At 37.1% G+C, this 24955-nt stretch overlaps 1 protein-coding gene across 6 annotated transcripts; it reads right to left on the bottom strand.

The window, feature by feature from the left end:
* Window positions 1-1551: 1551 nt before the first annotated feature.
* Window positions 1552-24726, bottom strand: lypd6b (LY6/PLAUR domain containing 6B). Of its 6 annotated transcripts, XM_079882279.1 has the most exons (8): window positions 24528-24726; window positions 19551-19721; window positions 6315-6410; window positions 5681-5779; window positions 4130-4255; window positions 3422-3520; window positions 3204-3331; window positions 1552-3085 (listed from the first exon to the last, which is right to left on the bottom strand). In XM_079882279.1, exons 5-8 carry the CDS (start codon window positions 4230-4232, stop codon window positions 2915-2917), a joined length of 501 nt encoding a protein of 166 aa, XP_079738405.1. In that variant the 5' UTR covers window positions 4233-4255; window positions 5681-5779; window positions 6315-6410; window positions 19551-19721; window positions 24528-24726; the 3' UTR covers window positions 1552-2914. The 6 variants fall into 6 exon arrangements, with proteins under 6 accessions (XP_079738405.1, XP_079738402.1, XP_079738403.1 ...); XM_079882276.1 differs by lacking the exon at window positions 5681-5779; XM_079882277.1 differs by lacking the exon at window positions 5681-5779 and having other exon boundaries at window positions 24656-24724.
* Window positions 24727-24955: the final 229 nt, after the last annotated feature.

Raw genomic sequence — 24955 nt, 5'->3', positions numbered from 1 at the left:
AATGTTATGCAATGATGTCTAATTTTTTTTAGTAAATGAGATTATCAGCACCAAAAATTGAGTGAACATTTATATTAATTAGAATAAATAGAACATGCATTTTATATCTATTAATATATATATATATATTTTTTTTATAGTATTCTAAAAACCGGATGATCATGTTCTCCAGCATGATTTAAAAATGTTTGAATTTTGGAAGCAAGAAAATCTGTTTAAAGGAGTTAACATAATCAAAGTAGGTTACAAACTTGCTTATTGGCTTAATGACCTAAAATATTGCATTATAACATTTAAAATGCTTCTTAATCACTTAAAATATGTTTTACTCATTACATCTTTCAAAAAAACTTTTTGCGTTTACATTTGAACAATTACATCATATTTTGCATGCTTGATTTTGAAAAGATTTCCAATAAACCACTGCATAATAAAGCACGCTATGCTAATATATTTTTACTTAATCATGAAGTCTTTCGGTTGGCTAACGTGCTCACAGTAATGCATCTGGATGGATAAGAGAGCTCTGCGCCGCCTTGTTTTCACAGATTGAGCTCTGAATACTAAAGACACAGGCGGTGCAGATGAGAGCAGCAGCACTGACACTGTTTTTCTCAATGGGAGATCAACGACTCTTCAAAGCCTGAAAGTGACAGACTCCAACTCTACGCCTAATAAAACCAGAACAAAGACAGCCAGCAGCCAGAGCAAACAGCACACACGACGAGACAGTCAGCAGAGCAGGAACACACACACACACACACACACACACACACACACACACACACACACACACACACACACACACACACACACACACACACACACACACACACACACACACACACACACACACACACACACACACACACTTTAACTTCATAAGTCAGTGAAGCAGCTACACAGAAACCAAATCTCATTTCCTCTGCAACCATTTTAGAGGAAGAGCCATATGTCATGTTTGGTTTGGAGAATGAAAACCCCTCATTATTCCGGACAGCAATGATATTAATGGTCCACGGCTTTGTGTCCCACACTGAGATCCTCTTGGGAATGTTTTTATTGTTCTCAGAGCTCTTGGGGGAGGTTGCTCTTTTGTACCGTTCGAGGTTCAGCTCGCTCCTCCAAATTGAAACCTGGGCCGTCTCATGTGAAAAGACAGAACTGTTCTCAGATCACGGTTTAAGGAATTTTAAAAACGTAGCCCTGCTGCTCTCATACAAAAAGCACAGCGGTATGTTATAGATTAAAGAAATGAGTAGCCGTTTACACACTCAATCAATCCAATGAAAGCAAACAAGACTATTTATCATAACTGACCGTCATGGAAAGCAACACGGTCTCACGGTAAGGTTTTACAGAAACAATAAATTGGTTACAAGTCTCCAGCTCTAGTTTGTATTCATTTCTTAATATAAATAAATATGTTTATTGTATATTTCATCTCGTTTTTAGTGCAAATTAAATAAACAGAAGTCGCAACAGATTTATCCTCTATATTGTGACAGTGAAACAGATTATCGAAAAAAGAAATGTACAGCAGGACTTGGTTCTGTCTAATGGTTGTTGACTGAATGGTGGCAGATCTGAATGTGAGCTTGCAGTCGATCATAAGAAAAGGTTTAAGTGGACTAAATGATTGGAGAATTACGGCATATGTCACCAGAGAGAAGCCTGACATTTCACTGGAAGATCGAGTTATGACATTTGGATTAAAAAATTAAATTGAAACATGAATCATTCACAATAAGATCAATAACATGCATTTCGAGAGAATGTAAGGGAAAAGTCAGTAGCATAATAACTGAACGTGGAATATTGGTACATGGACATTAGTTAAAAAAGGTCACATTTTTATTTCTTTAAGGTTTTTGGGACAAAAAAAGCTGAGAAAAATTATAGCAATAGTAAAATCAGAATAACCCAAAATATACTTAATTAATTAGTGCTTTTACTGTATGTGATGTAGGTGCATGTTCTCAAAGCTTTGACAAATTTATGCAGTAATCAAAATCTCTTTTAGAGACATTTGCATTGTTTAGAAAACTAGAACAACACATCCAGCGTCCTCTCATTGCTGTGCTTGGCCTGTGTGACAGAATCTGGGAACGGAGCCACAGGACCATCCCACATTGAGACATCCAATGCTCGGTGTGAGCCTCAGTTTGCTCAATACAAATCCAGTGAGGCAGCATAAGTGAAATCCACTGCTTTAGCTGCTAAATGCTACTTTGCTATAGCCGTCTGTTATTCGGTCCGATTTAGCACATCATTAGTAGCAGTCGTTACAAGCCGTACTAGTACTCCATTGACCGATCTTCCGGACAAAACTGTCTGTCTTCTCACTGAATCCATTAAAGAGTTAGGTTTAGCAGGTTAGCACTTTCCAGTTAGTTAACCCCTACTGGTTGATGCGGTAACTACAACATATGGCTGCAAAATGCATCTACTGATGGACATTCAAATGTATTTGTGTTTTCTGACAGAATAAAAATGTTTACGAGCAACATATAAGTCACAAATATTTAATTATATTATAATAGATTTATCAATGTCCATCTGTTTTTGAAGGGAGTCTAAAAGCATTAAAATGGACTCCAAATAGTCACTAGTGCTCATCTTCTTCTTGTGGTGCCCCTCCAGGCAGATGAGTCACAGATCAATCATGAAAACATCAGTGAGCACATGAGCAAAGACGGCAGATTTCAAATCATGTTCTTCCAGGGAGTCCTGCAACATCCTGCCATTGAGATGGATGGGAATGCCAACAGATAGCTTTCTCCAGCATGATGTTACTGTGACCTTAATGAAAACATCCATCTAACTGTATTAATATTCCAGTGTGGATGACGTCTCCTGGGCCTCATTCACTTGTAGTGTTGTTCATCACCAAACAAGTTCTCATGACTGAGGATCACAACGGTAACAGTCCAGTGAGAGCCGGGATCATCAGGATCACAGTATCCCAGGTTCTGAAAGTGGGTGCTGCTGAGCTGTGGGTTTGTCTCGGAGAAAACACTGCATTACTGTGATTGGTCGGCAGCTCTACGTTACAAACCATCCCTTCACAGCAAGATACACACTCCTGCAACACAGAATCGCATTTTATAAGTGAATACAATTTTTGTACAAGAGATTACTGTATGTATGTACTATGTTGCCATGTATTCAGTACAATGAAGAGTGGCTATGTGGATACTCACGTGGTATGTATTTTTGTGATGTCTACAGCCGGCTAACTGGCATTCTTCATGCACTGCACATCTTTTTGTAACAAACTTTGTCTTCCCATGATGGTAGAAGTGATGTATTGTCATACAGTACTGGGTATCTATAAATGAAGGAACGGGATATCAGGAATTAATAATCTTTATCTAGAGACAAGGTCTGAGAGCGGTGGGTTTGTGTTTTGTAAACTCACTCTGAGGGCACCACACATCTTCTGCCCAGCGGTTACAGCTGTAGTTGTCTGAGGCCTGTTCACAGGTGAAGCACTTGAAACTCTTGGGATACGGGGTGGCTGTGCAGACATGAACGCTGTGTTATTGCTATAACGTCAGTTATGGCAATGCTTCATCATATGATAACATTCATGTCAACAAACATGATTACATTATTGCTTAACACGTCACTGGTTAATGTTTGGGGTCGGTAAGATTTGTTTTATGTTTTTGAAAGAAGTCTCTTATGCTCACCAAGGCTGCATTTATTTTAATCAAAAATACAGTAAAACAGTAATATTGTGAAATATTAATCACAATACATAACTGATTTAAGATAACAGTTTTCTATTTTAATATGTAATGTATTCTTGTGATGGCAAAGCTGAATTTTCAGCACCATTACTCACATGATCCTTCAGAAATCATTCTAATATGCTGATTTGCTGCTTAAGAAACATTTCTTAGTAATATCAATGTTAAAAACAGTTGTGCTGCTTAATAATTTTGTGGAAACTGTGATACTTTTTCCAGGGTTCTTTGATGAATAGAAGTTCAAAAGAAAAGCAAAATATTATAAATGTCTTTACTGTCACTTGATATATTTAATATGTCCTTAATAAATAAAAGTGTTCATTTCTTTAAAAAAAAATCTTACTCATCCCAAACTTTTGAACAGACACACTCACCTTCTACAGCAGGCATGAGATTGTAGAAGTCAATGTTGTCACTTGCCACCAAATCAACAAGAAGCTGAACAAGAACAGTGACTAAAGCCAGATCTGCTGCCATGTTTAAAACACTGATAGTGACACCTAAAATAAAAGGTAAAAGATATGGTAAATTCTCTGAACTTTTGACTTCCCGTAATTGTCCTCATTTATATTTTGTTAAGCACCTCAATATTATAACTATTAGCATAGATTGGGCAAATACACATTAGCTTCTAGAGCTTAAGCATGACAAACAGAAACCATATCTCCATGGTTAAAGGCCAATGAATTTTGACTGGAATATGATGAGCATAAAAAGAACACTGAAATTATTTTATACAGATTATGCATGTAGATTGATCATCTACAATCATCTTGTTTTGTTCAAAAATAATTTATAAAAAGATCTAAGATTGATGCCTACAGCTATAAGATAACCTACCTATTCATTCATATTAATCATAATTTCTTTTAACAGAATAATGACAAAGCACAAATCCTGACCAACAGGACAGAACTGTAGGTGATAGATGGTTTAACACATTAGTCCATTAATTATAGCAAAGGCTCATATTCTGGAGAACTACAACCTATGAATTCTAATCATCCAAACTGCATTTATTTCATGCATTATTCAGTTTAGTGAATGCACCAGAGTCACTAATATATCCATTTGCATAAAGCCCTCTGGTACTTCAGTTGCAAGTACCTACATTTTTTTTTTTACAATCCAAAATCCAGCATAAGGCCTTATAACTGATGACTAGTGACTAAAGTCTAATGTCGCCCACATTTTTTAAATGTCTTGCACCTGCCCCTGGCATTTTAAGAAGCCGTAAGACACATTGACCTCAGAGGTTAATCATTAAGGCTGAACACATTCTCTGAGGACATTAACATGCTCTAGCGCTTGTTTCCATCAGTTTTTAGTAACGTAGCATTGACAATTTCACTCTGCGACGGACATTACACTAGTGTTTTCACAAGTAACTTATTTCCAGTCTGAATTAACATGACACTTAATCTGTGAAACATGTGGTTAACAAGTTCTTTAAATAGAATTACAATCTGGAATATAAAGGCCTGGTTTCACAGACAGGGCTTAGATTAAACCAGGATTAGGCTTTAGTAAAATTAGCACATTTAAGTAGGTTTTCTAAATGTACCTTTAAAAAATGACATCTTGTGCAAATGTGCATCTTAAGACAAAACAATGGTACTGACATATTTTAAGATAAACAGCTCAATAGACAGATAGACAGCTCAAACTTGCATTTTAGTCTGTGAAATTAAATTGAAATGTTTTATTTAACGTGATTTAAGTTCTCCGCATTAAATCACGCATCTTAGTACACAGAAATCCACAGGCTCTATTTCATCTTTAGACAGCATATGGGTTTAAAGCAAACAGATGAGTGTCATTAATCTTGTGGCAGTGACAATCTACTCCTGAGGGTCTCTAGCAGAGTAAAGAGAGATCACACATATATAATGACTGACAGCACAACAGCAATCAGCTACACTGACCCAGAGGTTAAAACACACAACGGGACCTGCAGTCTGAAGCCTTTCAGCTCCTGATGGACGTGCTCTTAGGTCATAGACCAGCCAGCGGACATGTAGGGACTTAAAAGCAGTTCATTAAGAATGAAGAGCGTAAAATGGACATTTGCATGCATCTTTATGTTGGCATATTTATGCCGAATATAAACCCACACAAACACACACTCATTAGCCAAAGATTGCATTCTGAAACATGCTGGTGTTTTAGATCAAAACTGTTGTCTACTTTGATATTTAAACTCTTTAAATGTAAAGTAAATGTCTTGAAGTGAACGTGATGTAAATGAGCTCTGGAGTGCAGTGCTGTCTGACTGGTTCAAGAACCTCAGAGGCCTGTTGACTGCTTCAGTGATCTGTGAAGATCCCTGAATAATCACAACTTTTAACATAGTAATTTCTTCTAAAAAAAATTTGGGAGAGACTAACTGCTGATTAATATTTATAATTTACAGTGACTGATGCTAACTAAAACACTTGTTAATTAGACCAAATTTGCCAGGACTTGTACATATACATATCCAATACAAATATAATGCAAGCAAAATACACTTAAGTCACACAAAACATGAAATTTAAAACACAAGAAACAAAGGCTTACCTTTTGTCTGTAAAGTGGAAAGCTTATACACAATGTTACATGGCAGGCAGACAGATTCCCTGAGTCATCGTGCGGAGACTGCTGTCTTGACTGAGACTTTCAAAAGGAAAAGGAAAGAGAAAGCTTAGAAGTCATTTTCCATTTCAGCTCTCTCTCACACAACGAAAGAAAAGAGATCACCGACCCCAACCTCCTGAAAACCCCCACTTCTGATTGGACAGCAGGTGCATTGTGGGGGCGGGGCCTGTAGCCATTGTGTGAAGTCAACAGTGTAGTGTCAAGCCAGTCTAGCCCATGTAATTAGCATTCACACAAACGCACTTAGCACACACCCGATCCTCATAACCTCTGGAAGACCAAGAGCCACAACGAAAAACACGACTTTCCTCAATACATGAGTGAATGAGTGCATTGATTTTTGCTTAAGCTGCACAGATCAATACTAATATCACTAAAGATAATAGGAGCTTTATGGTCTTGGGGGGGGGGGGTTCTTATGCACACCAAAGCTGCATTTATTTGATGAAAAATACAGTAAAACAGTAATATTCTGAAATATTAAATGACCTTTTTTATTTTAATATATTTTAAAAAGTAATTTATTCCTGCGATGGCAAAGCTGAATTTTCAGAAAACATGATTCTTCAGAAATCATTCTAACATGCTGATTTGGTGCTCAAGAAACATGTATTATTATTATCAATGTTTAAAATAGTTGTGCTGCTTTATATTTTTGTGAAAACTGTGATGCTTTTTTCAAGGACTGTTTAATGAATATAGAAACTCCAACAAAGAACAGCTTTTATTTAAAAGAGACATCTTTTGTAACATTATAAATGTTTTAATGTCACTTTTGATTAATTTAATGTGTCCCAAACTTTTGTACTTGTATTATACGCCGCCTACTTAGACAGGCAGTCATTTATCATATCATGAATAAAGCTGTTTATTTCGGAAACTATACAAGCATCACCATGTTTAAACCTTATGTCATGCACAGGGTTGGGTGGGGAAAATAAATGGTTGCATTTAATCCAGGACTGCTAATACGTGGAAATGAGCATGTTCTCATTATTCTCATAAGTTATTTTTTAAACTATTTTTAAACCTCAAGGGGGATTTACCTACTGTAACATACTTTGACTGAATTATATACAGTTTTAAGTTGCAAAAAAAAAAAAAAAAGTGTCATATGTAATGCATCCCAATCTAATTATGTTTGCAACATACTGTAAGTGAATCTACAATCTGACCTATATAACTGATAGCAGCACCAAAAGTTTGCAGTATGTGGTATTCCTCTATGAAGAGCTGCATTGACGCGGCCAGGGAAATGAGGAAATGACAGCTGAGAGTGAACAAATCACATCTATACCACAGTAACTCAAGATATAAGTGGCTTCATATGTCACCATTGATTCTCTCGTGCAATATGCTGAATAAAAAGAAAGTATGACCAGTAAAATCAGATACACTTTTCTTTGTAAAATATATTATGGCTGTCTGGCAGTCCCCATAAAATAGCTGCACGTGAAATATCAATGAAATATGATACAGTATTGCTCATTTGATATCTTGAGTTCTAGCTGTCCCTCACGGCTGTCACAGTAAATATACAGCTGTGAAATCTTCAAGTCTTGTGTAAATATCACACCACAGTGAGTTTTAGTGCATCCTTTGAGCTTTATATAAGCCTGATGTGCTGACAGGGTTAGGATTACATGTTCCCAGACTAACCAAAGCTTTTAAAAATTCCTCAAATTAATGGTGGATCATCCTTTGAATATCCAAATAAAACACTTGTGATAGTCTCAAACACATTCTTTAATATTTCACAACTGCCTTTTGGAAATGAAAAGTTTTTATGTCTTTTAGTGAAGGTTTTGCGCTTTTTGTCATGGCATTCTTTCTATCATGTGTGTAAAAATAAAAAAAAAGCTCTTTAAAACACATTTAGGAGGAGAATGCAAACTGCCCACTGTCTCGCCTCCAGGGAAACTGTCTTCCACAGTGACAATTTTGAAACAAAGAAGCTCAACAGGATTTGAAGGAACGAATCAGGGACAAATTGTCCTGACTTCACGGTCTTTGTTCAGTTAGTCATGACATGAGCCAGAAAATATGTAACAATATTTATAAAGTAAATAATTTGCTTTGAATGGAGATGTATATTATCTTAATATACTGAATGAGACAAAGCCCTGTTTACACCTATTAAGACTGGCGTTTTGGTCGATCGGATCACAAATGAGACACATTCTCATTAAAAAATGAAAAGGCAAAAAAAAATTTTTTTTTTTTTTTTTAAATCTTTACGTTCGGTGTTAAAAAATGACGGTGTGAACGCTAAACGAACTAGGACTAAATGTATCATTATTTGGTCTTGACCAAAATAACCAAGAGAACCAAACAACAAGTCTGGCTAATGTGCTTCCCATAATGTTCATGCGTTAAGTCAGTAGGCGGAGAGTAGGCGGCCTTTTGTGGCTGTTCAAACACATTCGATCATATGTGCATCTAAACTATGAAAGCAATCAGGTCGAATGCGTTTTCGACTACCTCTGGAAGTGGTCGAAAGTGGACAAGCTCAAAACATTTTAGACCCCGTTTACACGTGTATTTAGCGTCGTCCACTTGTGATTGGATTGACGAAAATGCTTAATAGGCTACCAGGTGTGAACAGGCCCGATAATAGTAAAACTACCAGTGGCTGGTGATGATAAATAAATCATTTTCAGAGGTTGTGATCAAGGCTTTTCAGAGAAACAGACTCCATAACTCTTAAGACTCGCTTACAGTCATATGCTTACAGTCAACGAACAAAGGATAAAATATAAATTAATATTTTATCCTTTGTTCGTTAGGTCAGGTTAAAGTCAGACTGAGTTCATAATCAAAGGAGCTTCAATTATTGCATGACCTTCACTAACATTAATACTAAAACAAGATATGTCCAGGCATAGTATATTGCTCTGTCAGCAATTTTACTGGAGGACATTGTTGATAGATTTACAACTTTGTTTTGAAACCGGCAGATCGTCTTTTGACACAGAAAAACTGAACACATGACTATATGTGATGGTCCCGCCTTTTTCTCAAAAGCCGGAGGCCTTTTCTGATGGCCTGAGGGCCAGTGGATCCATTTCATTATATTATGCTCTATTTTTGCTTCTTTGAGGTTACAGTTGAGAAAAAGAGGAATGTGAAGAAATGTGCTCTGGGGAGGAAATAAAGAGGCCAAAAGTACACTTCAAGATGAAATCTAATCTGAAAGGCCAATCTTCAGATGTACCATCTCAGAAATCATTTAGTAGCTTTTTGTTTAACGAATGGCATGATTTAATGCTCCTCAACAACCTTCTCGTGTATGTGATCCTAAGTCTAGCAATTTAAAAACAATTTGTCTGAACATGAAGAGAACCAGAAGAAAACATTCCCACAGTTGACTTGGAAGCACCTGCATAGGTACGACCCAGATCCTGACCATTCGAGTGAAAAACACTTAAACCCACATGTCATGTCTCTTGAAAAATGTCAGCACTGAAAGCTTAGCATGAATTAGAAAAATAAGCTCTAAAGACCTAAACGCCCTGGTTCCAAGACACTTTCATCAAGTGAAAGATTTGAGGAATCAAATTTCTGTTGGCATATGGGTAGAAAGTGACATCAAAGCAAAATTGATCAGACCTCCATGTTGCACAGTACACAGTAACACTGGCAGGATTTCAAGTGCGCCACACTCAAGTGTGTGCGTATTTACCAAAACATGAATCACCACAGCATAGCAACAGTGATACAACAATACAAACATTCAAATGTTACCTGATATTTCCTGTTGAGATCCTTAAAAGGGTAAAAAAATCTTCCTCTCTTAAACCACTTTCGTCCTTAAGAAACAGCTGATAAAAAAGGACAAAATTGTGAAGTAACCGCACAAATAAAACACATCCAGGGGCTGATTACTGAACAAGCGTCTTCATTTCCTCGCTGAACTGAAAGAGTCCAGGAATTTTCCTACACAATCTCACCACATTTATATCTCCTTTGTCTTACATTTGTCACTGACTGGTTAGGTATGTGAGTCCACCTTCACAGGAAGACAGGCCGTCATAAACACACCAGGTCAAGGATATAAACTCAGAGGGGCTTTGTGTGACTCCTTTTATTGCTCATTTGAGATGGGTGTCTTTCCAGCTCATTTATCAATGCTGACCAAGTCAGCACACAGACATGTAGGTTGTAAAACACAAAAGCCCTGAGGACAATATGCAACTGAAAAGAGGGGCTTTTAGTACTCTTATGGAATTACAGGCTTACAAACTATATGTGCTTCATGGAATTTAATTAATATTTGAAGGTTACTTACTATATTGTATTGTGTGAAATTTAAAAATCTTTAAAAAGTATTCTTAAGTAACAATAAATCTTTCTCACAACTACAATTCAACAAAACAAATAAAGGCTCTTCTAAAATAATTAGCACCGAGAAGGAAGAAAACGAGTAGATCATGATAATTTATTGTTTACTTATCGAATGAGTCATCAGGGAAGGATGTAGGCTATAAAAAGCTTAAATCTGTTCATTCTGTAAATCTATTACTGACTTACATAATCTTTTCCATTCACAGACAAACATCAGACTGGCAATTGTTCATTATTATATAAAACTGCCATATAAAGATTCCATTATATCCTTCAGGCTATGTCATGTGGATAACGGAGGTGACGTACAGTAATAAATTCAGTATAATGCCTTTCTGTTATCCGATCAGGTCTAGTCGTGCCTAAGTGAGATTTGTGTGGAAAATCCCTGAGGTGTGTATTTATGTGTAGCCTATGTGAAGACGAGGGTCACGGTGAGTTAGGATAAAAAAAGCAGCTTGCAGTGGATCATTTTCACTTGTGTCATGGCATTTCAGCTGAACTGAGAACAGTAGGTAACACCATAGTTACCATAGAACAGTAACACCATAAAATGAAAGTATATATTTTCAAGACATATTTTTTATATAAACAAATTCAAAGCTTATGGTCTCTGACAGTTTATAAACTATCATTTAATGGTTTGGGGTCAACAAAATTTAAACATTTAATGTTTTTGAAATTCTCACTGATCAAAAATGCAGTAAAAACAATATGATACTGAATGAAATTGTGAAATATTATTACAATTTAAAACAGCCATTTTTTATTTTAATATATTTTAAAATGTAATGTATTCCTTTGATGGCAAAGCTGAATTTTCAGCATCATTACTCTAGACTTCAGTGTCACATGATCCTTCAGAAATAAGTTGAAAACAGTTGTGTAGCTTAATATTTCTGAGGAAACTGTGAATATTTTTTTTCCAGGATTCTTTGATAAATAGAAAGTTCTATTTCATTTATTTGAAATAGAAACATTTTGTAACAATGTGAAAGTCTTTAATGTCACATGAATTTTAACTTAATTTAATGTGTCCTTGCTGAATAAATGTAATTTCTTAAAAAAAAAAAAGAATAAAAAAAAAATCTTACTGACCCCAAACTTTTGAATTTTAGTGCATATTGGAACGGCAACACAGAAAACACCTTTTCTGTAAATGATCACTGGAGTGAGCCACACCGTTTGGCATCTGCACTGAACCGAGAAAAGGGTTTCAGAGAGGGAAACTGAACGTCTCCTTCCATAGTCATTTTAAGGGCTCAACAGCCACCCAGGTAAAATTACATGTCTTATATTTCACTTGTGATTTCTTTGTGGGCCCTGTCCCATGTATTGATTACTTTTTGGTACGTAACACCTAAAAGCAGCTTAGAAAGCCTTTAAGAAATTCCAAGAACGTGCATATGGAGTCTCAAATCATTCTAGAAGACCTAGTCCTTCATTTGTCAACCCAAATAGTTCAAATTACCGAAGGAGGGTCTTTCTAAAAGCTTATATTCAAAAGTCCATTATGAACTGAGTCGTAAATTGGTCTTCTGTCCCAAAAGCTTTTAGACCATTGTTCAAGATTTAGAAGTGCCATCTTCTTCAAAATTTAGCATACTTTTTTAATCCTTGCTTTCAAATCAATTTTATGGTAACCAGCTTAACAAGCATGTATAGCTTATCTGTGCATGCGTACCGAAGCAGAAGTATTCCTTCCCAAGGTTCATATGTTGAGAAAGGAACCCTTGAGTGTCAGCCTCTCTCATTACATGGGGGTGAGAGACCAGGGTCTGTTTAATTGGCCAACTGATTACAGCACATACGCTCTTTCGCTCCCCTCGTCCTCCTGCAGACTCTCAGAAGCCTTCCTGTTCTCTGGCCTGCAGGTTCAGAGAGATCAGAGCCCCGCAACAAGGGCTTCCTTTGTGTGCTTCACTGGGCTGGGAAATGGAGATGAGTTTGTCCATTTGCCTCTGAGGCCACAGCGAGGGCTGAATGGGGCCCTGGGAGAAATGTGGGCTCAGGTATCGCTAACAGCAGGTGAAGCATATGACTCTGAACTGATATCTAACTCGACGAGATCTGGAAAAATCCAGCATTCGTATCATGATTGGAGTGCTGTGATGTTCTGCAAATGATTTGGCGTTCTGGAGCCAAATGATGGCATCTTTACTTTAGGTTTTGCTCATGATTAACCTTGAAAAAGAAGAGCTGTTTCAAAGCCAGTCCAAATTGCATTCTCTAATATTCAGGCTTGGCTCTCAGGATATTGATTGACCCTAAAAATAACAAAGCTTTAAAAAAATCTGCATTAATTTAATAAAAATCTTGCAGTTATCTGTGAGTTTTTACAGCAGAACATAATGGAAATTTATGAATGCACATATATTGAGCACATCAATTATGATCAACATGCTTGCTTGATGCATGACAACAAACCTCATTGGTTCTTGTGCACCAGGCAAGCATGTTTGAGCTTCTGTTTATCATATTTGATGTGCTCTATGTATTTGTATTGATCAATATTTATATGTGAAGAATTTGTTCATCATGCAATCATGTCTCTTCAGAAAACTTGATACAACAGCTCGATTCAAATGGATTACTTTTACAATCTCTTTAGAAACTTTTTGAAGCTTGAAAATGTTAATTATATATTTTTTCATGGATGGAGAAAATATGATGAGAGAATATAAAAATATCTTCATTTGTGTTCTGAAAATTAACTTCTTATGGATTTGGAAAAACAAGAGGAATAACAATCACACTTTTAAAAATAAAGACAATGTATTCAACTTATTCTCTTCTAAACACTTCTTTATGTTACGCCCAATGTTGGGGAAAGTTACTTTTAAAAGTAATGCTTTACAATATTGCGTTACTAATTGCTTTACTTTTTTTATGGAAAGTAATGTGATATGTTACTTTTGCATTACTTTTTTCTCACCTGGGCTTGGCTTGCTTGTTTGTTTGTTTGTTTAAAACAAAAGTTCTATTTTTGGCAAATGTTAAGGCCCTTTCACACCAAAAGTGAAATTAATAAGCAAATTTATGCAAATGCAAATTCACATTTGTACAGTATAGAGCTGTGCTGCCATTCTGGATAGAAGAAGAACAAAGAAGCTGAATCAACACTCTTACTTTAGAAATACATTTAAAAAAATTAAACACAAATGTGATGTTTATCTAGTCATTTTTGTGTATGGTTGAATTGGATCATCAAAGGTCAGCGGCAAAGACATTGGTTAATAAAGTGAGATTAAATGTTAAGTGTATTTGTGTTAACAAATTTAATTATTGCAGGTTTGTGTAATATTGTGAGTTTGCATTTTATGGTTTTTATTAATTTTGAGGAATACTGAATCTGTTTTTGTGCAAGTGAAATGAGTAAATGCCTGCTCACATTTAGTCTAGATAACCATCATGTTTGCAGAGCGCACACAATGCCTCTGAAGAAGAAAAAGAATAATACGTTTTATTCATATAGTCTTTCTGTAGCTCAAGTAGGTTTAACATTGTACATTACAATACATTAGCACACCCACATACACATGGCAAACACATAAAACCACATATAGCCACGTTATCCAAAATATATTAAATAGATATGTTTTCAGCTGAGTCTTGAAAGTAGACAACGTTAATATATATTACGAAGTGTAAGGGGAAGTGAATACCATAATTTAGGAGCATTAACACTAAATGACCTTTCAGTGGACAACCAAAAACGAGGAATGGACAAAAGACCAAGTTCAGATGATCTAAGGGACTGGGCAGGGCAGGGAAGTAGGGGTGGAGTAGACATGACAGATATGGATGTGCAAGATCATTTAATGCCTTAAATGTTAGAAATAATATCTTAAAGTGAATACGTGAATACTTTGAAGAGTGCAAAAGGTTGTGTAGTGCCAGGTTTTGGAAAAACATAGTAGCTGCATAACCTTCCTTCTGACGCTGGATTTGCAGAAAGACTGGAATTAAAAAACAATGCTGTGACTTCTATATTAGATCCAACAGGAATGGCGCAACACACTTATCTGAGAAAAAAGTTTTTACTGTGTCAGTCGAGTTGCAAGATCACTGCATTCATGCACTCAACATGTCTACTATCGGCTACATGCTCATCACTGCAACTTTTCATGCCACGAACTATATATGATGCTATAATCAACACTTTTCATGATTAGTTAACCTTGAGAGCTGTAATAGTAAAAATGTGCTAAAAGTTTTCGAGAGAGTTCCACATGTACTAATATTAGCCAATCACAGCAGTGGGCATTTACACTGAAGTCAGGGGTAGGAAAAATGCCTTTTATTTCTAAATTATGACAATGTTTTTATGTAAAAATCATACTAGCATTATAAGTGCACCCCAGGAAACATAGTATAATAAAATAATGCAGTTCATGACCCATTTAATGATTAAACAAAAGGGGAAACAGGAGCAGAAGTACTGCCAAAGACATTCAAGAAAAATGAAGCTGCTTCACAACTCAAGTTGACCATACAGAAGACAGCATCTACTGTCAGCCTATGTAGCCTAAACTCCTAGAGTGATCAAAAGTAGATGAGTCTATGAGCTGCACAACACACAAACTGATACACACAGTAGGCTATCAGTTTCAGAAAGCAGTGGGCCAAGCCTCCACACAATAGTACATTTTAAACTCACAAAATGTAACACGTATGTTCTTAGTCTCTATCTCTTAAAAAAATGTTGCAGGTACATGTGTATGGTTATTATGAATGAATAGTTGGCAATTGTTGGCAACCAGGAGATTAGCAAAGAAACAGATAACACTTCACTTTCCTTGATTTGCTCTTTATTTATTTATTTTTCTTGTGCGCGCTCACGCCTTTTACAAACAAGTTTTAAGTTGTCCATCAAACAACTTAGGTGAGTAAAGGCCCGTTCACACCAAGCACGATAACTATAAAGATAACGATAAAGATAACTATATATGTGTCCACACCAACGACCGATAACGGTCTTTTTATTCTAAGCACGCGCGCGCCCGGATGATCCAGATCCACTTTAAATGCGCGAGACCTTTAAATTAGAATGGATTCTGATTGGCTGTCAGTGTTTTATCGTTCGACAGCTGGAAAAAAATCGTTCTGAAAGAGATCCCAACGATATCGTTCCTCATATCTTTATCGTTATAGTTGTGGTGTGAACTCTGTTATTCTTTAATATGGAGAACGATTTTTAGAATTATATCTTTATCGTTATCTTTATAGTTATCGTCCTTGGTGTGAACGGGCCTTAAGATCAGTCAACAAGCACGGTAAGTCATGTCATCTTCTCCTCTTTTTGCTACTTGCACCTCATGCAACATGTTTAGCATATCCTTCTCTATCAGCACAGGATTTACATGTGATAAAGCAGTAAATGAAGAGATGTCTTATCGATCACAAGTTCAGTATGGCGTACCACAAGGCTCAGTACTAGGACCGTTACTTTTCACTCTGTACATGCTACCCTTGGGAGATATCATTAGGAAGCATGGAATTAGTTTTCACTGTTATGCCGATGATACTCAGCTCTATATTTCTTCACGCCCTGACGAAACTTACCGATTCACTAAATTAACGGAATGTATAGGTGATATAAAAAATTGGATGACTAGTAATTTCCTACTACTTAATTCTGAAAAAAAACAGAGATTCTAAGTATTGGACAAAAACTTCCTCACGTAATAATCTAGAATACTGTCTAACACTTGATGGCTGCTCTGTCAAGTCTTCGTCGTCGGTTAGGAACCTGGGTGTGCTCTTGATACCAATCTTTCATTTGAAAGTCATGTGTCTAGTATCTGTAAAACCGCATTTTTCCATCTTAAAAATATATCTAAATTATGTCATATGCTCTCTTTGACAAATGCAGAACAATTAGTCCATGTGTTCATGACATCAAGGCTAGACTATTGTAATGCTATTATGGGTGGTTGCTAGCCTGGGTGCCAGCCCGAACCCCGCCCACAACATTTTTTGGTCGGGAAGTTCGGTCTGGACTCGATCCGTTGAGGAGTAATTATGCTCGGCTCCCAGAAGGCCGAGCCAATCAAATTGCCAGGGCGGGCTTTAATCGATGATGGACAGATGATCTGCGTTTACGTAATCACCCACGTCACCAAAGAGCGCTTGGGTTGAATTGTGCTGCGTTCCAGTCCACAATTGTCATGCCCTTCACTCGCTAACTTCCCTCCGTCTCGTTCACTCGGATGTACGTCATTGCTTACGTTGCACGAGCGCCCACTACTGGCGGAAACTGCAATGGTCTGAACTGGAACGTCCTAAGCCCTTGATCACTTGGAATCAGCTGTGGAGTTGATTTATGTATTTATTTATTTTTCCCTTTAAGAATTTGTTTAATGCAGCATCCAAATGTTTATAGGTGTGTTTAAGTTGTTTAAAAAAAAAAATAGAATTAATATATCATAGAGTTGTTTGTTGTGGTGGTGATAAGATGAGATCTGTGGGGACGTCACAATCGTACTGCATTGTGGGACATATAGGTGCCTGAAGTGTACATATGAAGTAGACTCGCTCCCTCGGTCAAAATCGAGGGAACGAGGGTCTGTCCATATAAACTTCCCTCGTCCACTTCACGAAGTGGAACGCACTTCAAAATGGCGGCAGGGATTCCCCCAAGGGGAAGTGCTTAGGGAAGTTCGCAAGTGCGTGTCTAAAAGTGGACTGGAATGCAGCATTGGTTTTCAACAAAGATGACTGCAGCAGGAGAATTGAGATGTTTAGATTCCGCTATCGTGTCTGTTATAAAAGAAATCGACAGCGCATTAATTTTAAAAGACGAACAGAGAACCGCAATCAAGGCATTTGTCGATCGGAAAGATGTGTTTGCAGGACGGCAAAAGTTTAATTTATCAGCTGACTCCGATGGTCGCTAAGAAGATGGGACGCAATGAAAACCCTGTGGTCATTGTGGTTTCTCCTTTGGTCGCACTCATGGAGTGCTTTATTATTACTTTACTCATTACTTTACTACTTTCTGCGTGTGTGAAGTTGAGCTCTGTTGACAACTATGCGTCGCTCAACATACGTCACTTACTGCGTTGCTCTGATTGGTTGTAGGTCTATCCAATTGAGTGCAGAGTTTTTTTTCCTGGTTCGGTTAAGACACGCCTCATAATCAAAGCCCTATGGAGCAGTATCAGACTCACATTCTGACTAGAATATGAGTATGACGAAGTCAGGCTTGTTGGTTGCCCTGCACGCTTAATAAACAAATTACAGCTGGTCCAAGTTCTTACCAGAACCAGGAAGTATGACCATATTAGCCCAGTTCTGTCAACACTGCATTGGCTCCCTATTAAACATTGTATACATTTTAAAATATTGCTGATTACTTACAAAGCACTAAATGGTTTAGCTCCGCAGCACTTGAGCGAGCTCTTAAAGCATTGTAGTCCTTCACGTCTCTTGCGATCTCAAAATTCCAGCCAGTTGATAATACCTAGAATATCAAAATCGACTGCTGGCGGTAGATCCTTTTCCTATTTAGCACCAAAACTTTGGAACAGTCTTCCTACCATTGTCCGGGAAGCAGACACATTCTGTCAGTTCAAAGCTAGATTAAAAACACATCTCTTTGACCTAGCATACACATAACACATTATCGACTTTTATAATTTAATGTTCGGCTGCATAGATTAGGTCAGCGGAACCGGGAACACTTCCCATAAATCCTGATGTACTCGTTACATCATAAGAAGAATGGTGTCTACGCTAATATTAGTGTCTCTGTTTATCCCGAGGTTTACTGCAGTCTGCCCAGATCCAGGCTGTATCCAGATCTGATGAAGGACCTGCGCTTGGACGCAGCGACAGCGCAGTCCTGAAATGTCAACTAGGCTCTTCCCTGTGAAGGCCTCCCTCCTCTCCCTTTACCTCTCTACAGATAAAGCGTTGTCGGGATAATTCCGGTTCGCGTGGCTACATGGAAGTGATAAAATTCTGTATTATTAATTTTAAGGCCAGACAAGTAGTATGTTGAGGGTTGATTTGTAGGGAAGGTCTACACACCTGCACATATTTTCAAACGCACATACCTATAGACTGAACTCGTAATACGCATGTGCACGCCATCGGCGTTCTCGCTGGTTCGCGTTTTTGAAGTTTGCGCAGAAAGAACTTTTCGAGTTTTCTGTTAAAACGGTGTCGTGTTAGCGGTCCCTAAGTTAATAACTAATGATCGTTGCGAAGGAAGTGAATCAATCAAACTAACTTTAGCTGGACAATAACTTTATTCTAGAGCTGCTATAAAGCCAAAACACTTTACTTTAATTTCCTATTATCAACGTAAAGCTGCTTTGGAACAATCTACTTTGTTAAAAGCGCTATATAAATGAAGATGACTTGACTTGACTTGAATGCGATCACTAAGACATTAATGAATGTACTTCTTTTTGCATTTGCTATCATAAACCTACACACCAACTCTATATTCAAACATTGTGAAATTTATTTATAATCTGAGAAGTTAAATTCAACAGAAGAACTATTAATTGGATGTAAATGAGTAACAATAATTTACATTTCAATTTTCATTTAATTTTGTCAGAAGCTTCTCATTACTCTTCCAGAACATTTCTATTCATGTTTAATTAACTGGTCAGAGTGCTTCATCTAAAGACACACTGGGATCAGAAGCTCAGACCTAAGTGCCTATTACTCTGGCCACTGCTTTCGACGCATCTAATTCGTGGGTGTGTGGATCTAATCTCCTGAGATGATGAGAGATTGGGTTCTTTTCCAAAGTGCTCTCTTCAAGTTAAGATTAAATAGACCCTTTAGCTGTCTCACCTGGGACTGTGGCCAAGGTAACTGAATAGAGATGCCTGGACATTTATTCTGTGTGAGAGAGTCTCCCTGCATTCTCAGGATCTGATGAGGATTACAGTGCTCTTATTGAAGAAAGCACTGAGATGGAATGCAGCCTGTGCCATAATACTGCAGAGGTCATGCGCAGTTTACCTAAAGAGAATGAGAAAAAGGTGGAAATAAATACAGCTGCATTAAGTGGGCTGCCCTGCAGATTGTTTGCTTAGCCAGATCCTGTTATAAATTACAATTTGTGCTCAAACTACAATTTTTTTTTTCAAAGAAATCTCTTAGGCTGCATTTATTTGATAAAATATAGAGTAAAACCAGTAATGAAATTTTGTGAAATATTATTACAATTTTAAAAAACTGTTTTCTATTTTAATATATTTTAAAATGTACTTTATTCCTGTGATGGCAAAGCTGGATTTTCAGCATCATTACTCCAGTCTTCAGTGTCACATGATCCTTCAGAAATCATTCTAATATGCTGATTTGCTGCTCAAGAAAAATATCTTATTATTATCAATGTTAAAAACAGTTATGCTGCTTTTTTTGTGGAAACCGTGATACATTTTTTTCTTCAGAATTCTTTGATGAATAAACAGCATTTGAAACAGAGATCTTTTGTAACATTAAAAATGTCTTTACTGTTACTTTTGATCAATTTAAAGAATCCTTGCTAAACATATTAATTAAAAAAAATCTTACAGTCCCCAAATAATATATACAATGGATGGACCAAATTCACACATTTGAAAATGGGAATTGCAGCCACAAAGTTGTAATGTACACAATATACAAGTAATTTTATTTCTTGTAAGTTGCATTCAAAATATATCTGACTCAAAAAACCTTGCCCTCTAAATTTGAATAGGCATGATTTTCCTGAGGATACCTGATCCTTTTTATTATGACGTGAACCACCAAGATGCCAAGATGTAAGGGAGGACCTATTCTTCAACTATATAAAGAGTGGATTCTAGATACTCTAGTAATGCTTCCTCTCACTTTTGGAGATAAAAGAGTATGCGTCTCTTATCGATGACCCTGGGGACCTCTATTGTTTCCATGACCTTGAGGGCAAGGACAGGTGACCCACCCCAGTCAGTTTACTTGGTATCATTGTGATAGTTCTGACACACAGGGCCTCAGGTCAGGCTTATCTCCACGCTTGACCATCCCCAGTCATTCTAGAGGGGGACACGACTTCACGTTTCTACTTTTTGGTATCTTCAGGATCTAATCATTCTGCAAAATAGCAACTACCACAAACGGCCTCTTTAAACCTGAATGCATTGGTCTAAACATGCCCACAGTGAGGCAGAGCCTGTCGAGGTAGTTTTTAAAAACTGGGACAAAAAAATACAAGTCAGAACCTTGCCATGAACTGAAACGGCATCTTTACATCATTCCTTGAGTTGAACATGACATAACTAGAGTCATGTGATACCAGTCAAGATAGGAATGTACATTGTGGTTTGATGAAGACCAACTTGTGAGCTCTGAGCTCCCTCTCAAATTATCTGTAAAGAGCTGATACTCATGACTCACTCTAATGATAGAGTGCAGTGAAATAGCTGAGCTCTTAGCTATCGTAAGCAGCACTTCAGCGAGTAAAACAACCCTGTGTTTTAAGTACAAACACCTATTAAGCAAAAAGATCTCCTCGCGTCATTCATAAAGGAACAAACCTGCTCAAAAATGAGGAAAAACATGAGAATCCAAAACAAAAAGGGATAAATCTTCCTCCTGATTATAAACATGAAGGATTTGGAAGTTGAAATGCTGTGCAAACATGAAAAGAACACAAGAAGTTTTGGCATCAAGCACAATGCTGTTTAGGTCAGTCAACAGCAGCTGCAACCTCCAAAACCACCAAGCCCTCGTGCCATCTGTCACCCTTCATCTGTCCACAGCAACAACGGTCCTTCTGAATCAAAGAGGGCAAGCAAACAAGGCTCTTACTCTTTAAGCAAGTGATAAAAACGTAATTGGTGTGTTATGGCCACTCTTGAAATTCCACAGTAATTGCAAAGGTTTGAATCAGGACCAAAACTGCCGAGTCATGTGGCTTTGATCTAAACAGTTTTATGCAGAACTTTCTAAGCTAAGTATTGACCAACAATTAGAGACAATGATCACATTGTATTATTGTTGCAAGAAGACTATGCTTACAATTACACTGAATCTCTTTAAATTATAATTGCAGTCAATGACATCAAGCAAATTTTTTAAAATACAAAAATAAAAATTAATTAACGTACATAAGTCTAATATTCCTCTTCTGCGATGAGCAAGTTTTTCCATTTCTGAATTTTTAATGGGTGGATGATGTCGGGACTTGGGATGGTACAACAGTCCTGATAACAAAATGAAGAAATAGGCCTCATTAAAAGGAATGAATTTCGTGGGGCCTTACGTAGTTTGGCAAATTTCTTCCTGCATGGTTTATAAATACTTAAAAAACTTTTGCCAAAGTCATGAGATCGACGTGACTAGCACGCAGAAACAAACAATTGAATGAAATTTTTCATGAAAATAAATAATCTAAAAATAAAAGCCAATTCTAAATATTAATAAATACTATAAGAGTATATAAATAATATTATAATATTCAAGGTATTCAAGACATAATGAAACTATATTACTGCTTTTTCCAGTCTACACAAAGTAACACCAAAATGTATTAAAAACAGCTAAATGACACAGAGTTTTTACAAAGTTTAAATGGGTGAGGGAGAACCCTTCAGTCTTTGGGTTTAGTGAGGCGTACAGCACACCAAGGTTTGAATGGCAAGACGTGACCAGCTCATCTCTATCTTGTGGGCTCCTCAACACACTCTTAATGACAGTCTGACTCTCGATTGCACTGATACATGGCAGCTGACAGCAGAATCTGATCCCTGGGTACGACTGAGCTTTCACTGACAGACTAATGGAAGCTTTCTCGTAGCCAGAGACGGAGCCTCAATGATATCTAGAGGAGCTGAGGGCCACATCAAAGAGAACAATCCTGCCTGTGATCTGCTAGTGTCCTCCAGTTCTACATGAGAGCAGAGATGAGTGACAGCCGAGGTAAGAAGAGAGGAGGGGCTCTCGATCACTCCTCAACCCCATGACAAATTACAAATGGAGGAAGATATGCAGAGGGCAACATGAGAGCCACTGATCACAATAACAAGCTGGACCTTCTGTAACATCTAAATGAGGTATAGCATATTTGTCCTGAGGTATATTAAAGATATAGGCTATATTTTTGATCCTGTTTTGTGAACAGCCACACAACAGCTGTGTAACCACTACACAGTTACGCACCAACTGCTTCCAGAACAGGTGCCTCACCACTGGTCTTACAAGTTAGACATCTATTTTTTTTTTTTCAAGATGGGTCATAATTTTATTTAAGTCAATTACATAAAAAGGTAAATTGGTCTAATTTGAATCTGAAAAGTAAGACTGATTAGCCCTAATGGCTAGTTTTTAAGACACAGTCTTAAATTGCGGCTATAGGCCTAATGTTTATGCAACTGGCAGCTGGCTAGTTCTCACAGTTGTTTTATGAAAGGTTTTAAAGGGTTAGTTCACCCAAAAATGAAAATTCGGTCATTAATTCCTCACCCTCATGTCGTTCCAAACCCGTAAGACCTTCGTTCATCTTCGGAACACATTGACAGCAACGTCATTGCAACTTTCAAGGCCCAGAAATGTGGTAAAGACATAGTTAAAATAGTCCATGTGACTATTAACAGTGGTTCAACCTTAATGTTATGAAGCGACAAGAATACTTTTTGTATAGTATTACCTCCCCCCCCCCCCCTTTATTCAACAATCTCTTCTCTTCCATGTCATTCTTCTACGCTGATGACATAGTGTAAACAGTGCAGCGCTTCTGGGTTCTACGTCAGAACGTAGGCTCACTATTGGCCAGCATCACACACATCACACACAGCGTCAGCCAATAGTGAGCCTACGTTCTGACGTAGAACCCAGAAGCGCTGCGCTGTTTACACTATGTCAACAGCGTAGGAGAATGACATGGAAGAGAAGAGATTGTTGAATAAAGTCATTATTTAAATAAAAAAATAGCGCACAAAAAGGATTCTCATCGCTTCATAATATTAAGGTTGAACCACTTAAGTCACATGAACTATTTTAACTATTTTTTAATTACCTTTCTGGGCCTTGAAAGTTGCAATGACGTTTGGAAAGACATGAGGGTGAGTAATTAATGACATAATTTTCATTTTTGGGTGAACTAACCCTTTAAGTCACAAGTCACAAATCGTGGTTTTCTCAAGCAATGCTCATGAATGGTGGTCACAGTGACTAAAAACTGTCAATAACGACAATTTTTGCTTATTCTGTCACTCAAACTAAAATTCCAGTCATTTTTTATAATGATGTAATAATATACATAATGTCCTTTAAAGGACAAGATTATTTTTTATAAAGCTCAGTTTGGGGTATGTCACGTGTGTTTTGTATATGTTGTAATCTAATTCAAATTCATAAATTACATTGGCCAAAACAATTGTTTTAAATATTCCCTTTGGATCCTAACCTTTACATTTTTTGTTTTATTAATTTGCTTCATAATTGAAAAGTTCAATCCATTAACTAGTCTACATACTTTTTAAATACAGCCATGTTGTGGAAGATGACACTTTTAAGATAGCAATTCATATTGTAATATTTTTTATTACTGTAAATAAAAACGGCGGATTCCTATTGTGACAACCTACCCCATACAGTGGCAACAACAGCATGAAATGTTCAGTTACTTTTTGTACACAATATTTAATGGTGTGTCTAAATAATAACAGTTATATTCAGTGGAATGAAGACAGGGAACTCCAATTTAAGTTTATTCTCAGTGAACGAAGGTAGGTTAAGGATTGGGAAAAAGATTTAACTGACACTTAAAGTATCTAAACGTAAATAAGAAGTCACACTAACTGTATTGGCGGTCTGTGTGGCGTTCCGTTCATGAGTTTGGGGTTGGTGAAGACAGAGAAGACCTCGAGCGTTTGTTTGTCCCAGAATTTAACTGTCCAACTTCAAGGCAGAGGAAGAAGGAACCTTACCGTTGAGTGAATTATCTCCCCAGCAGCAGAAACCCCACTGAGACGCGGAACGACTAGAACGCCCATTCGCGTCGGACCGGCGCTCTCAAACAAAGTCTCTGATTGGTCGACTGGTTGCCGACGTCAGGATTCCTCATCTTCTTTTGAGTCGATTCCTATTAGACATTCTCTGGTCGAATCTTTTAATAAATCAGTTGCAGTGGTTCACAATCTAAATGATTCGTTAAATTGGTCCAAGTGGTTTTTATTTTTAAAACTCATTTGTAAACAAAATATTTTTTTATAGTGATATAAAAAGTA

Source organism: Squalius cephalus (assembly GCF_949319135.1).
Source record: "Squalius cephalus genome assembly, chromosome: 9".
NCBI classification, from domain to species: Eukaryota; Metazoa; Chordata; class Actinopteri; order Cypriniformes; family Leuciscidae; genus Squalius; species Squalius cephalus.
Note: the sequence above shows the minus strand (reverse complement) of the source record. Positions and strands in the feature narration are given on the sequence as shown.